The sequence below is a fragment of the Misgurnus anguillicaudatus genome, chromosome 3 (assembly GCF_027580225.2).
Source record: "Misgurnus anguillicaudatus chromosome 3, ASM2758022v2, whole genome shotgun sequence".
Lineage (NCBI taxonomy): Eukaryota > Metazoa > Chordata > Actinopteri > Cypriniformes > Cobitidae > Misgurnus > Misgurnus anguillicaudatus.
Window position 1 is genome coordinate 5,114,688 of NC_073339.2, and position 14,392 is coordinate 5,129,079.

The window sequence follows — 14,392 nt, forward strand, 5'->3', positions numbered from 1 at the left end:
CGCAACTTCTCATTGGTCTGTGACGCCCACGCGCCCGCCCTTCATAACCCACGCGTGTTCCGCCTGCGCCCAGTTTGTTTTCGGGGTGCGTGCACTCGTGACATGGCCTTCTCTCTGCTAGAGTACATCGTGTCGGTTCATGGATCCATGGAGTCCAAAGATCAGGACTTTCAGCCCTGGAGAGACTACATGGGCTTGGCGGACATGGTGAGAGGCATGCAGAGGACGCCGGCGCTTTTGGAGGCGTCAGGGCGTCGGAAGAGTCCGGTCGAGGGTTCATGTAACGACGAGCGCGCCATCGCCCCTTTGGAGTCTCCAAGTGGCCCAACGCGAGCGCGCACGGTGAAGGCGAGTGATAAGAGTAGCGCGGGGACCGACAGAAAGTTTTGCAGTTTTTGCAAACACAACGGCGAGTCGGAGACTCTCTTCACGTCGCATTACCTTAAAGACCGTGATGGAGACGTCGTGTGCCCTTACCTGAGGCAGTATGTGTGCCCACAGTGCGGGGCCACTGGGGCTAGAGCACACACCAAGAGATTTTGTCCATTTGTGGACGAGGCCTACTCCTCAGTGTACGTCAGATCTTCACGTTACTGATTTTAGAAGTGATTTTAACGTTTGCTCTTTTTATCAGTAGCAACAGCTTGTGTCCGAGTTTGAATATGTGGTTTGATTTTGCATGTTTTTGTCACTTTTTTTAAATCTGCTTGCTGTGTTTTCAATTCCTTTCGCACTATTGTGTTGTGGGTTTTGTGTGTGTGTTTTGTGATGTATTTATAAACCTTTATAACAAACTTGTACACAGGCCTTGTAGGCTTGCTACAGGTGCACAAGCTTTACTACAACAAAGACAAGCTCTTTTCTTTGTGACCAAATTATTTGTATGTAAGAATTATGATCCTCTGTAGTGCGATTTAAAAAAAAGTTTTTTATGTGAAATTTGGTTGTTTTATACTCTTGATGCTGTCTGGTTTTCTTCATCAGTAAAAAGATGCTAACAAAATTGGCTTCTGAGAATTTCTCATTTTACACAAACCATAAGAAACGTTCATGTGAAGTACTGGACTAAACTCTGACAGAAACAACTTGATTACATTGAAGTCTTGTATTAAACCTTTATTCAGGTTTACATGCTTTTAATATAAAATTTTCCATAATAGTAGTCTCAGGCAGCTTTTGGACCCCAACACATATGCATTAAGCGTTCATGTTAAAGTGAAATGCTTGCATCCATTTTTATGAACAACAAGGAGTTGGAGGTTGGACAGGTTTGGCTAGAACTTTGACATCTGGTTGCTAAGGTTACGATTCTTTAACCAAAAGGTCATGCCCTATGACTGACAAGAAAAGATTTAAGTGCTGTAATTCGGACACCAGTGCTTCTATGAACCTAGAAAAAGATCAACCCAGTAACTTAGTTTTGGTAAACCATTCTCTGCAAGCATGTGAAAAAAATAAGTCATTGAAATTTGGCTCCCCTTGTGATGTCATAAGGGGATCATATTATAATAATACTGCCCCTTAAAGGGCACTTGTGGTCCGATTCATGAGGTTACATTTCCTTTGGTGTGCAAGTGTGTATTAGTACATGTTAAAGATATGCAAAAGAGAGTGAAATCTGGTGCTACAAAAATGTACGTATGTGAAAAATAATGTGTTTTTAACCATAAACCATGCGAACACATTTTATAACACCAAATACACAAAATAACGTTGTTTTAGCAATGAAATAGGTGCCTTTAAATCTGCACTATACAACTACTGCACTGACATTTAGTGTAGAGAGAGAGAGAAAATAATTGACAGCACAATTGAGTTTCAATTTTAACAAACCACCATTATGGCGATCCGTGTTTGCATTTCATCAGCACATTTGCATTTTAAAGGACACACCTACAAAGTGGGAATTTTAACATGCTATAATACAGGGGTGGGCATGGAGGGCCACTGTCCTGCAAAGTTTAGCTCCAACCCTAATCAAACACACCTGAAAATCTTAATCAAAGGCTGCAGGATTACTTGGAAATGACATTCAGGTGGGTTTGATCAGGGTTGGAGCTAAACTTTGCAGGACAGTGGCCCTCCAGGACCAGGAATGTCCACCCCGCTATAATAAATTATCTGTTGGGTATTGTAAACATATAGATACAAATCCTACAAACACATTGAAACACAGCAAAAAAATCTTATTGCACCACGTCAATGTTTTTGTAAGGTCCAATCTTTACCAGTAGGTGGAGCTGTCCTGTTTCTCCTTTGCTTAATCATTCTCTAATTAGCCTGAGCACACCTGCCTGGACATTTCTTGTATGCTAAGTAAGATCTTAGCTTCAGATGTGTTTGATTGGTGATGCCGCTAAACTCCTGAATAATTTCCAACTTTAACATCTGTCACTTTGACATTTGTTTAAGTAGCTGTGCTCTCTTTGGTTTTTATTGTGATATCACTCTCATGAGAACTTAGGGTCACAATCGGTTTTTTTTATAGAATTTAGTGTTATGTAATTAAAATGCACATAAACATCTGACAGATATTAAACTGTCATGTCATCAATGCTGTTCAAAAATAGAAACCATCACAGAAATTCTAATGGGTTTAATGGGATTTGTTTTAAATGGTAGCTATAATGGTTATAATGTGTTGGATTCTGTTGGTAGGATTTTATCTGGCTGACGGAAAACAATAGAACACCATTAAAGGTACTGGTATAAGATCCAAAACACAGGACACTTTTTGTAATGGTTATAACGGGAAACCTGTGTAATTTATTACATATAAAGATGATTCACTTACAAATTAGAAATTAATAAAACTACAAAAGTTGAACTATGCTTCAAAAGCAAATAAATATAATAAAATACATATTTAATTTATTAATGAAGGTAATGCCACTAAACTCTTGCAATGAATAAATTGCTAATAATTCAACAATGTTTAAAAAACATGGTAATTAGAGTGAAACCGTGGTTTTGACCATTTTAATCAATAGGCCTACCCCAAAAACATGATTCCTACAAAAAAATATTTTGAACTGTGTGCATGGATCTGCATTTTGAATTTAAACTTAAAATAGTTGCCATTCGGATACTTTATATCGTAATTACCGTATTTACGAGATTAGAGCGTTCCCGTCCTCGTGGAGTTCGTAATTACAACTTGTGTACTGGGAGTTTCCTTCTTTTCTTCTAGCTTTGCCTTCTACCACGTGACTGCTGCAACCTCACTTTCAGTATATTATTACTGTTACCTGACGCAATTTCTGTGTTCTGTAATATTTAGGAGAAACATTTAAAAATGTCATTTAATGTTGTAATTATGTATTTTAGAGCTACCAACCGCATTGCCATGCCCATCAGTTCGAGGACGTAAACAGCTTCGAGTTGAAGGTCACCACAAAATATAACGGCAATTACAATTGTTAACGCTGCATATTTCAATATATTTATGACCTGTGGTATGCAAATTAGGACAAAGGCGTGGCCTCCTGCCGTAAACCGCGATGTATTGTCGTAGTCTGCTGTTGCTATGGGAAACTGGGCAAAAAGCAGGAAGTGCTGAGTCTCCATTGACAGTTGCAGATCTGTGTTTACCACAGTATTTATGACTCTCTAGTTTAAAAACTTCATGACGGACAGTTTATTTTTCTCAACGAAACAAATTCTGATCCCGTAAGCCACGCTTGGAGGAACACATGTGATCGAGGTATAAATGACTAGCTGTCTTGCTAACTAAGTTAGCACTTAACTGAGTCACTTGTGTGGGTTTGTTTATGTTCTGCTTTATGTAAAGGGCTGTTTTGTCGTGCACCTAATCACAGCCTGTGAAAAATATCCAGAGTGTCATGTACTGCCATTTTTGTTAAAAATGGTTGATTAGTTTGCTATCTGTTTAGACTGGTAGGTTAAAGCTTTAATAACAGTTCGTACTCAGCAAATGTAATGTTAGGGAGATCTGTGAGGCGTTGACAAAGAAATATGGTACAAATAAACAGATTTTAAAGGTCTGTGTTTGGATTATTTAGATATACACGTCAATTTTTACGCAGGTGATTTAGGAATGCGTCATGACGTCACCCACGTTCCTGTCTGGTTGGTTGTGCTGTTGCTGACGGATTGAACCCTATGCAATAGTTTAACAACATTTTTAAATTTCATTGCCCTTTGCAGGTTTAAGGGACCCGCAGAGAAAATGAGTCGAAGCCGGAACCCTCCGCAGAAGGGCCAGGGGGCCGCAAGGGCCAAACAGGTAATAGATGGGCCAAAGTCATATTATGCATATAAAATCAGTAACCCAAACCCATCATTTATATAATTGATTCAATCAGCCACTCAATCTTATTCTTGCAAATTGTCAGATGGGACTGCTGTTAGATTTGGCTCCTGATGATGGGCTGGATGACTCTGGAGGAAACGAGCAGGAGCTGGAGGCGGAGCTTCTGGCCCTGATGGGAGGTGGAGGAGGAAAGGGCGGACAAGCAGGCAAGAAAGGTGGAGGTAAAGGTAAGGGCGATCATCTTCTACATGTACTGCTTGGGATGTTGGGTAACACAGTCCCAGCTAACATAGAAAAGTTCTAACAACGTTTTCAACTTTCTCAAAAATGTTCTGCCAACGTGAAAAGTGTTCAGTTTATTATGTTTTAAGATCGATTGTCTAAATGTTAGAGATGTTACATTCTATTATTTTCAAAAGTTACTTAATGTTTACACAATGTTTAAAACAACTGTTTTCTATATTTACTTTATTTTTTGTAAATGATAAAAAAGTTGCACTTTATTATTTTCAAACTGTTATAAAATGTTATTTTTGAATGATTGGTGAAAAGATTACTGTGAAACACAATTCACATATTAGGTTTAGATGTTGATGTTTTGCGTCATTTAAAGTGACCATTATGGTGATCCGTGTTTGTTTTAATTTGACTTATATCTTAGGTTTTCCCTGGCTGCTATAACTTTGTGTGTTAAAATCACACTTGTTATGGCAAAAAGAAGCTGAAAATTTAGTATGATGGTTGTGTTTAGTATCTGATGGTAATGCTTAACATCTAGTGATTTAAGTTATTCATTGCTTACTCACTCATCGAAAGTATTTTTCCATCATTAATGCCATACTGTACAGTACAATTTTTAAATCTTAGGAATATTGAAACACTATTTTTGCATTGTGCTGTTGTTGTTTTTTATTGGACCTTGAGTCAATAATATAGTCTGATAATGATGGTTAATCGCAGTAGTCAACTCTTTCTCTTTGCACATGTAGCTCCAGTGCCCATGGAGCACATAGAGCGGATGGCAGCGATGTGTATGAAGGACTTGGATGAGGATGGAGAAGATGATGGTGATTTAGAGAACGATGCTGATCTCTTGGTAAGGTTTTGTCCTTGGAGGACCGAACCCGATCATTCATTCTTATTCTTTAAATGCAGTGTAGCTGAGATCAGCACTACAGGTGAGCAAAGCTTTGGACTGTTTTGTGTTTCAGGCCGAGTTGAACGAGGTATTGGATGATGATGAGGAGGAGGAGGTGATCAGGAAGCCCCCTCCATCACCATCGCCCCCTCAGCGCTCAAATGCGCCCACATCCCAGACTTCCTCAGGGAGCCTGGAGTCTCGCCTGCAGGAACGTCTCGACATGTATCAGACAGCCATCGCTAACGCCAAGGCTGCGGGGGAGACAAGCAAAGCACGAAGATACGACCGAGGGCTGAAGGTGGGATTTACAAACTTTCCGTTCTATTTAGTTCTCATTATTTTCATGTGTGCTGAATTCAGAGGGAGACGTTCATGTGTTTTTCAGACACTGCAGTCTATGTTGACGTCTGTTAAAAAAGGGAAACCCATCAACGAAGATGAGATTCCTCCTGCTGTGGCCACTGGTGGAAAACCCGCCCCCACCTCACAGGCTCAGCCAGTCGGAGAGCAGGAGAAACCTGCCCCGCCATATACGCCACCGCAGACGACCAATCAGAAGCCCATGCTTCAAGACAAGCCGGTCGCCCCAGCTAAACCTCAGCTGTTGCAACCACCATCACAGCGATCGACTGCCGTAACGCCCGATACACCAGCCATATCGCCCCTCACGCCTAGCCAGCCTAACGCCCAGCACTCGGGTACCCACAAAAAGTGTTCACACTTTCTTTACACATCATCATATCTGTATATAATCTGAGTCTGAGCGGCATGCATATCTGTGTGTTACAGAGATCAAAGCAAGGATATTAAACAGACAGAGAGAGTATAAGCTGGCAGCCATACAGGCCAAACAAAGCGGTAACACCGACCAAGCCAAACATTTCTACCTCATTGCCAAAGTAGGTGTAATAGTTTAGCTCCAATATATCAGCACTAGGGCACAAAAAATGTAAATAAACACAATCATGTTTTGCACAGAAACTGGACCCCATGATTGAGACTGTTGACAGAGGGGAGATTGTAGATATTAACACACTGCCGCCCCCTCCTGGTACGTATTGACATTACAGATCATCTAATTCCTTTATTAGCCTGGAAGTCTTAAACAGTCTAACGGAAATCTCTCTCTCTCGCTCATACAGGAGATGTCGAAGTTCCACATTCAAACCCTCCTCAGTCGTCTGCTAAACCTGCCGCCCCTCCTGCACCCACTGCCGCCCCTCCTGCTGCACCCACTGCCACCCCAGTCGTGGGTAAGAGTGTTTTGTTTTAGCCATAATATGCAGACATATAGCAGAAAAACGTGACATTACAAACACAATTAACATGCAAAATGAGCCGGCCTGCCCAAAATGTGTAAGGGTCAAGTTGAAAGTATTGATAACACCAACATGTATGCAGCTGTCTCTGCTCCTCGGAGCATCGGCGAGGCCCTGCAGCAGCGCATGGACAAATATAAAGAAGCAGCAGAAACCGCCAAGAGCAAAGGAGACGATCGCAAAGCGCGCATGCATCAGCGCATTGTTAAGGTAACACACATACTCATAATAAAACATGCGTAGTACATCATGTACTTTCAGACTCAAGTGTTTGTTTGTGTTCCCAACTGCAGCAATACCAAGATGCCATCAAAGCTCAAAAAGCGGGACGGCCTGTGAATTTGGCAGAACTTCCTGTTCCACCGGGTGTGTGATTTGTTTTACTGCGATGTGTCTCCGTGGACGTGTGTGCGCTGTACCCGTTTTAAATGTCACTTGTCTGTATCTCAGGTTGTCCCCCGCTGCCGGGTGCCGAAGGGGGTGAGCAGAATTTTATGGGCGTCCTAGACAACGCCATGAAACTGGCCAATCAGGATGCAGAAGCGGATGATGACGATGATGAAGAGCCACAAAAGAAGGTCAGGGGAACATCAAGAAACTGACCAATCATATTTTATTGTTAGACCCTCATCACTATTATTGTATTTTCTTATGATGTGTAGCCAACACCTCAACCTGCTCTTCAGAAAAGAGCTCCCGTACCTCCCAAAGCCTCGTCCACCGCCAGCACGCCAACTTCCACTACAAATCCCCCTAAACTGGGAGGGAAAGGTAGTACCTACTTAACCATTTTGAGAGCAAGTTTGTATCAAGAAGTTTTGTGTATTTAATGTGTCTAATGCCTGTTGTTTTGCAGCCCAGCAGCAGTTGGATTTCTTGACGGTGCGCAGGCAGCAGTTCGTGAAGGCCGCTTTGCGCTCCAAAGAGATGAAGGACATGCAGGGGGCTGCGCAGCACCTGAGAAACGCTAAAGGCCTGGACCACATGATCACTGCTGCAAAGGGAGGACTTCCTGTTGACATCACAAAGGTGCGTGTACAAGTGTAATCAGTTCCTGTGTCTTATTTAACTCCCTTACTGCACGGCTCTCTGGATTACTTGATTGTGATTGGTCAGTTGCGTCCGCAATGATATCAATCTGTATTATTTGCAGGTGCCTGCAGCTCCAGTGAGCGAGGAAGACTACCGACTGTCTCAGTCTCGATCGTCCGCTCTGTCTCCTCGAGCTGCCGATCAATACGCTCAACTGATGGAACAGCTCAGACTTCAGCATGAGGTTTATACATGCTCGTTTAAGCTACTGGTGTCACATGGTTTAAATCTTTTGTTCATTTTATAACACTTTTTTTTTTGCAGAAATGTCTGACCTACTCTCAGCAGTTCACTCATATGGGGAATGTGGGCGAAACTGCCAGGTGTGTGTTTACATGAATTTTTATGTTAAATATGTGCCATTAAAGGTTGATATTTAAGCCGTGTGTATCTGTGTGTAGGTTCGAGAAGTTGGCTGAAGAGTGCATGACCAACATAGACATATTGAAGAAAGCTCACGCAAAAGGAAGATCAGTTCCTAAATATCACACAGAGGAGCGCACTTTTAACACTGTCAAGTAAGAGCACACACACACACACACGACAGTAAATGTGTTTCATTACACTTGTTTAATGTCTTTTTCTCTTTCTCTCTCTGTAGGATCTTTCCTAATCTGACTGCTAATGACCTGCTGCTGATCATTGTCAGAGGAATCAACCTGTCAGCCCCTGCAGGTGTGTGTATGTGTGAGTTTGTGTGTTTATGTGGGTTTGTGTATGCGGGTGTGTTTATCAGACTCTAATCTTGTTTCATCCAGGAGGTTCTGCTAATGATCTGAATGCGAGCGTGCAATTCGAGTTTCCTTTCCCTAGCGCGGTATGACGCACCTTTAATAACACATACATACACACGTTTGCGCTGTTGTGATCTAACTACGTGTGTGTGTTTCTTAGGAGGAAGCTCAGAGAGACAAAACCAGCACTGTGAGAAACACCAACAGTCCAGGTGCATGCATACACACATACTTCAGCTCAGTTCTGACATTTAGCAATCTGTCTCGCTGTCTATTGTCTATATGAAGCGTGTGTTATATTAAAAGTGGAGCCTCATAAATGCTAACACTAGTATACAAATATATGAATGTGTCTGCAGAGTTTAAGGAGCAGTTCAAACTGAACATTAAGAGAGACCACAGAGGCTTTAAAAGAGTCGTACAAGCCAAAGGCATCAAGTTCGAGGTCATACACAAAGGGTGAGAATCTGTTAAACATCTGATGAATCTCATAAAAACGTGTGCAGGTCACATTTCACTCCAAAAGCAATTTTTTTTTTAAAGCATTCACGTTGAATGCATGTTGTGCAACGCAACATTATGTTTATGACGGTCAAGTGTGAAAATCTGAATTTTTCCATGATTAAGTGCTATAGTTGGGTCCCCAGTGCTTCTATCAACCTAGTAACTTTGTTTTGGTAAACAATTCTCTGCAAGCATGTGAAAAAATAGCTCATTAAAATGTGGCTCCCCTTGTGATGTCAGAAGGGGATCTTATTATAATAATACTGCCCCTTAATCTGCACTATCCAACCACATCACTGCCATTAAGTGCAGAGAGAAAGAGAAATAATAATTGACAGCATAATTGAGTTTCAATTTCAACAAACCACCATTATGGTGTTTAGTGTATGTATTAATCAGCTCATTTGCATTTTAAAGGACACGCCCAAAATGGCACATTTTTGCTCGCACATACAAAGTGGCAGTGTTAACATGTTTTAAAAAAATTATCTATATGGTATTTTGATCTAAAACACATGCAATGTGGGGACAATGAATACTTATTTTACACTATTAAAAAAATCTCACAAAATGTCCCCTTTAAGCAAATCTTTACATTGCATTGAGAATAATAGTAATATAAAAAATTACATTTTAACATATGAAGCAGAATGCATAACATTCAAGAGAAATTAAAACATTGTCCAATAAAGCTTTATTTTCTTGTAATTCATTATTTCTCTGCTTTGGTTTTGGAATGAAATGGCCATGGACTTGAGATTGGCGCAATAATCTATCCATCAGCAATAGTAATGATATTTAGAGTAATTTTATCTGTGGTTTTTGTGTGCAGTGGTCTCTTTAAAACAGATAAAGTAGTGGGAAATGCTCAGCTGAAGTTGGAAGCGCTGGAGAACCAGTGTGAGATCAGAGAGATTATAGACGTAAGTGATAACACATGCACACGCACACATGCAAACGCATACAGTCGCTGGTGTTGCATAAGTGTATTCGTGCATCACCGATGCAGGTGTTGGATGGGCGGAAGGCAACCGGAGGGAAACTGGAGGTGCGCGTGAAGATCCGAGAGCCGCTGGGTGGAGCTCAGCTGCAGCCAGTGACGGAGAAATGGCTTGTGATCGACCCGCTGACCCCGTCGCCGGAGAAAGAGAGGGAGAGACATAAAGATAGAGAGAAAGAAAGGGTATGAGAGAATGTTCAGAATATTTGTGATATAATTAAGTTATATGTGATTAAAGATTGCATAATTTTTTTTATTCCCGCAGGCTCCTTCTCCAAGGTCCAAACCCAGAAATGATCATGACAGGAACATCAAACCGAGGTAGCACCTAGATATCCTTTACTTGCCTCCACGTGTGTGCCTGTCTGTGTGTGTCTGATGTTTCTTGGATTGTGTTTCAGCTTATCTCCTCCACAGTTCAAAATGCACAGCTTCAGTCTGCTCAACTATGACAAAGAAAGACTGGAGTGGAAGGTACGTGTGTTTCAGTTCATCTGTGGCACACAGTCTGCCCTTGAAATTTGTAAAACAAGCTCGAAACAATCTTAGAGTTTTCTGTCTAATCATTGAGTTTGCACAGTGACTCTCGGTTCAGAGTTTCTGGTTTGATTTCAGTTGGGACAGGTTTGATAAGAGACTGCTGTTTTTATGCAGACACTGAAGAACGTGTCATTAATTTTTACTTTTTTTAGATTAGTGAATATAAAAAGAACAGACGAGACCCATCAGAACTCATCCAGCAGCACATGGAGATCTGTCAGAGACTGCAGTGGCAGAAATCATACCTGGAGAAAAATCCTGCAGCACTGACGGGTACACAAACACACACACTCGGGTAGAGGAAAACGAAAGCATTTGCCAGAATAATGTGACTAAAAGTGATGTAATTTTTGCTGCAGTGACTCATAATTCTGCTGGCCAATAAGAAGTTCAGACAGATGACACAGTTGTGCTTCTTTAATCCAATTTAGTGTCTTCCTTTATATATTCACAGCACAGAAAAGAAAAATACTCTAAAGATACACATAATCCATCATCTTTATTTTTCTTTTCCTGTGTCTCAGAATATGAAAATGTGCTGCGAAAGTTTCAGCACGGTCTCTCAGATTCGGTGAAGAAGTTTTCCACCCAAGGAAACAGGGTGAGCACACACACACTCATACACACTCATACAACCCGCTTCATTCTTTTTTGTGATATGAATGTATAGACGGTTTCGATACGCGTCTGGTCCGAACTTCCGGTTTCAGGTTTTTTTTAATGGTCTGACTAGTTGCTTAACTGAACTCTTATACAAATACCTCATCGAAAATAACAAATGTTTTGGTTTTCTATGTTAATCTATGTGTTGTTTATTTTGCTTGTTATATAAATAAACTACGTTTAAAGTACTTTGTGGTTGTTTATTCTTAGCGGAGTTTACCGGAAGTTACGTGATGATGACCACGAAAGCCGCTTGTTTATGTTGTTACTGCTGAAACCGTCTATAATGTAGCTGTATACAATAGACGCATTAATATAGCAAAATGTTCAGCTAAAACATTTTTATTGAAGATGACACTTTTTTTGCTCAGGATGCAGCAAAAGATGCTCTTGGCCGAATGAAGATGGTAGAGAATGAGGTAAAAAATTATATTTAAATAAAATATTTTCTTACAGCACATTCCTGATTATTGTGAAAGATTTGTGAATGGAAGTTATACAAAAGAGAAACTATAACTTTTTCCTGCTTTTAAACAAATCTCTTATTTTGCCGTCACCTAGCTCTTATGGGTGGGGACAATAATGAAATGATAAAGTAAATAAATACCTCATCATTTATTGTTTAGGCTACTGTTACTGGGAATGTAGTTTTTCCTAAATTTCACAAATAATTTTAATTCAAGTTAACGAGATGCTTTTAAAATAATATAAGAATAACAATAGATTTGAAACCTTCTTCACAATCTACCCCAAACTCATAGTCAGCTCTGACTGCATTGTGATGCATCTAGCCAATATAAGATGAATAAAATCCTTTTTTAACAATATTCTGTTTCTCTCAGAAAAGATCACATTAGACAGACAGGTTGCAAACGCTATTTATTTTTCTGTTCTCTGACTCTTTAACACTGACACGTTGAAGATACTAACTATTTTATCCTCATCTCTCTCACACACAGCTGGAGTCAGTCAGAAAAAAACGGGCCGTCAGAGAGTGAAGAAACGCTGAGTCTGTCTGTGGGAAAACTGTCCTCATAAGCAGTCCTCATATATTTTAAGTTTCATGAAAATATTAATGAATACTGACAGATGTAATGTAACCGCAGAGGGCAACTAAACACAAAATTGCAACAAAAACACACACACACATTCTGAAGCACCTTTAGTATTTCTGCATTGTCTCTAAACCATCAAAACACTAAAATATGTGCTCCAATGATTTCTTTTTTTTTAAGGAGAGACATCTGAATGTTCAAAGTGAGATCAGCACTGCTCTGATCTCATCTTTATTTTGTTTTATGAAGAACAATCATGCACTACAGGCATCTAATGTCAGCTGAATATGAAATACACAAAATGTTAAGGTCATAATTTACATTGATAATATTGTGCATTAAGCAAAGTAAGCCTGTAACATTTAAACACCATATATTGTAAAGCAAAGAAAGCTGCATTCACATTACTGTAAACAATATTTATTCAATTATTTAAAGATCTTTAAAGTGTTATATTGAACTAGATGATTAATAGGAATTGGGGGAAATGTGCTTAATTGTTAGAAAATAAAGTAAAACCAGTAGTCCAAAAAGTAGGCTTAATTTTCTGTATACATAATATAATTAATGTATTCATGTTTCAAATATGACCTTAACATTTTTGTGAAATTCACCTTTGGGTTAATTGTAAATAAAAATACTGTAAATCATATCACAGAATCTGATAAGATGACCGACTGCAGAGTTACAGGAAAAACAAATACTTTATCACAGATCAATGCATGCTAATATTACAAAAATGGTGTTTGATGTTTTTATTTTAACCCTTTTTTATGTTTTCTCTTTATCATTCACACTCCCTTCTTTATCCTCCTTTTCCCAAATAAGTGCTGTTAATCTGTGCTCTAATAGCGTCTTTACAGTAATCTGTGTGCTACGGTATTCCCAGATTAGGATAATACCGCTGCACGGCTGTGATATGGGAATAATCTGGCACTCCAGGGAAGATGCGTGGGACTGTATTAGATGGTGAAGATCAGGGATTATCCGAATACTTCAGCCGTGTGAACTCAGCCGTATTTCTTTTGGGTGGGGGAAGGTGTGCTTTTGTGTGTGTATGTCTTGATAAGACAGAAGGAGGGAGTGTTGATCAGTCTAGTTGTGTTGGAAATGAAGAAATGGCATGAGTGAATTTAAGATGAAGATCTTTTGTCTTGGCGCATGGGGGGTGAGAGTCTGAGATCTGCTGTTTTAAAGGAAAGCGGCCTCATTTTCTTTCTATTCAGAAGTGAAAGGTCATCAACTTTAACCTCAGACCTGCACAGTCGGTCTTTTTCACACTTAATGCTTTTTTGGGACTTTGTGCAGCTCGGATCTACATTTATGTATTTTCATTCTTGCTGCCGTCAGTCATTATATAAACTTTTTTATGGGGGTGGTTGTTTGTTTGTTTGCTTTCATTTAAAAGCCAGATATAAAGCTGACTGGTTTCCATGACAACTTCTTTATTCAGCCCTCTATGGTCTTTTGGGATGGTGTCTGAACCCCTTGCCTCCCTCTCTGTCACTCCAGCATGTACAGATGTTTTTAGCATTATTTAGCATATACTGAAGGCAATCACTGTATAGATGCATTAATGTATGAACTGATGTTGATGATGGGTCTATTTTTCAAAAGCAGCATTAATTTGTTAATGTGTCTATGGTAATGGATAATAATGTCTAATGTAATAATTAAAAAAAGTTATTCCAAAAATGACACTTGTTGTTTTTGTGCATTTAACTTCCAAAAATTATGATTGTTGTATGACAAACTATTTTCAGTGAGTATTGAATTCATTTCTGGGATGTTTCTCAGGCAGAGCTATTTTATGGCTTTATAAGACACGTTAAATTTAATAAATAGGAACATGAATAAATGTATGAATAAAACTTTATTGTAATATAACTCTTTTTGTATTAACTGGCAGTCATATTACATATTACAATAATAATTATAACATACAAATAGAAAATAAATTCAACAAAATAAATACATAAAACATAAGAAAAACATTTGAATGAGATCATCATACAAATAACGTAAAAGCTTCACATAGCAACCTACTGCATTTTGCTTTATTATTTTTCAA

General features: G+C 39.5%; 2 protein-coding genes across 2 annotated transcripts; both read left to right on the forward strand.

Moving 5' to 3' along the window:
- The first annotated feature begins 60 nt into the window (after positions 1-60).
- nanos3 (nanos homolog 3) lies at positions 61-1,003 on the forward strand. Its single transcript, XM_055206611.2, has one exon. It carries the CDS (start codon positions 103-105, stop codon positions 595-597), a length of 495 nt encoding a protein of 164 aa, XP_055062586.2. The 5' UTR covers positions 61-102; the 3' UTR covers positions 598-1,003.
- Positions 1,004-3,508: 2,505 nt separating this feature from the next.
- Positions 3,509-14,016, forward strand: cc2d1a (coiled-coil and C2 domain containing 1A). Its single transcript, XM_055204186.2, has 29 exons — positions 3,509-3,703; positions 4,168-4,246; positions 4,356-4,500; positions 5,263-5,369; positions 5,485-5,712; positions 5,800-6,112; positions 6,204-6,313; positions 6,393-6,465; positions 6,557-6,667; positions 6,816-6,943; positions 7,027-7,099; positions 7,184-7,311; positions 7,396-7,504; positions 7,590-7,762; positions 7,887-8,009; positions 8,090-8,148; positions 8,227-8,343; positions 8,427-8,500; positions 8,584-8,642; positions 8,720-8,771; positions 8,919-9,018; positions 9,896-9,986; positions 10,073-10,246; positions 10,329-10,384; positions 10,465-10,537; positions 10,756-10,876; positions 11,128-11,204; positions 11,638-11,685; positions 12,226-14,016. The coding sequence occupies exons 2-29, from the start codon at positions 4,190-4,192 to the stop codon at positions 12,262-12,264; spliced, it is 3,018 nt and encodes a 1,005-aa protein (XP_055060161.2). The 5' UTR covers positions 3,509-3,703; positions 4,168-4,189; the 3' UTR covers positions 12,265-14,016.
- The last annotated feature ends 376 nt before the right edge of the window (positions 14,017-14,392 follow it).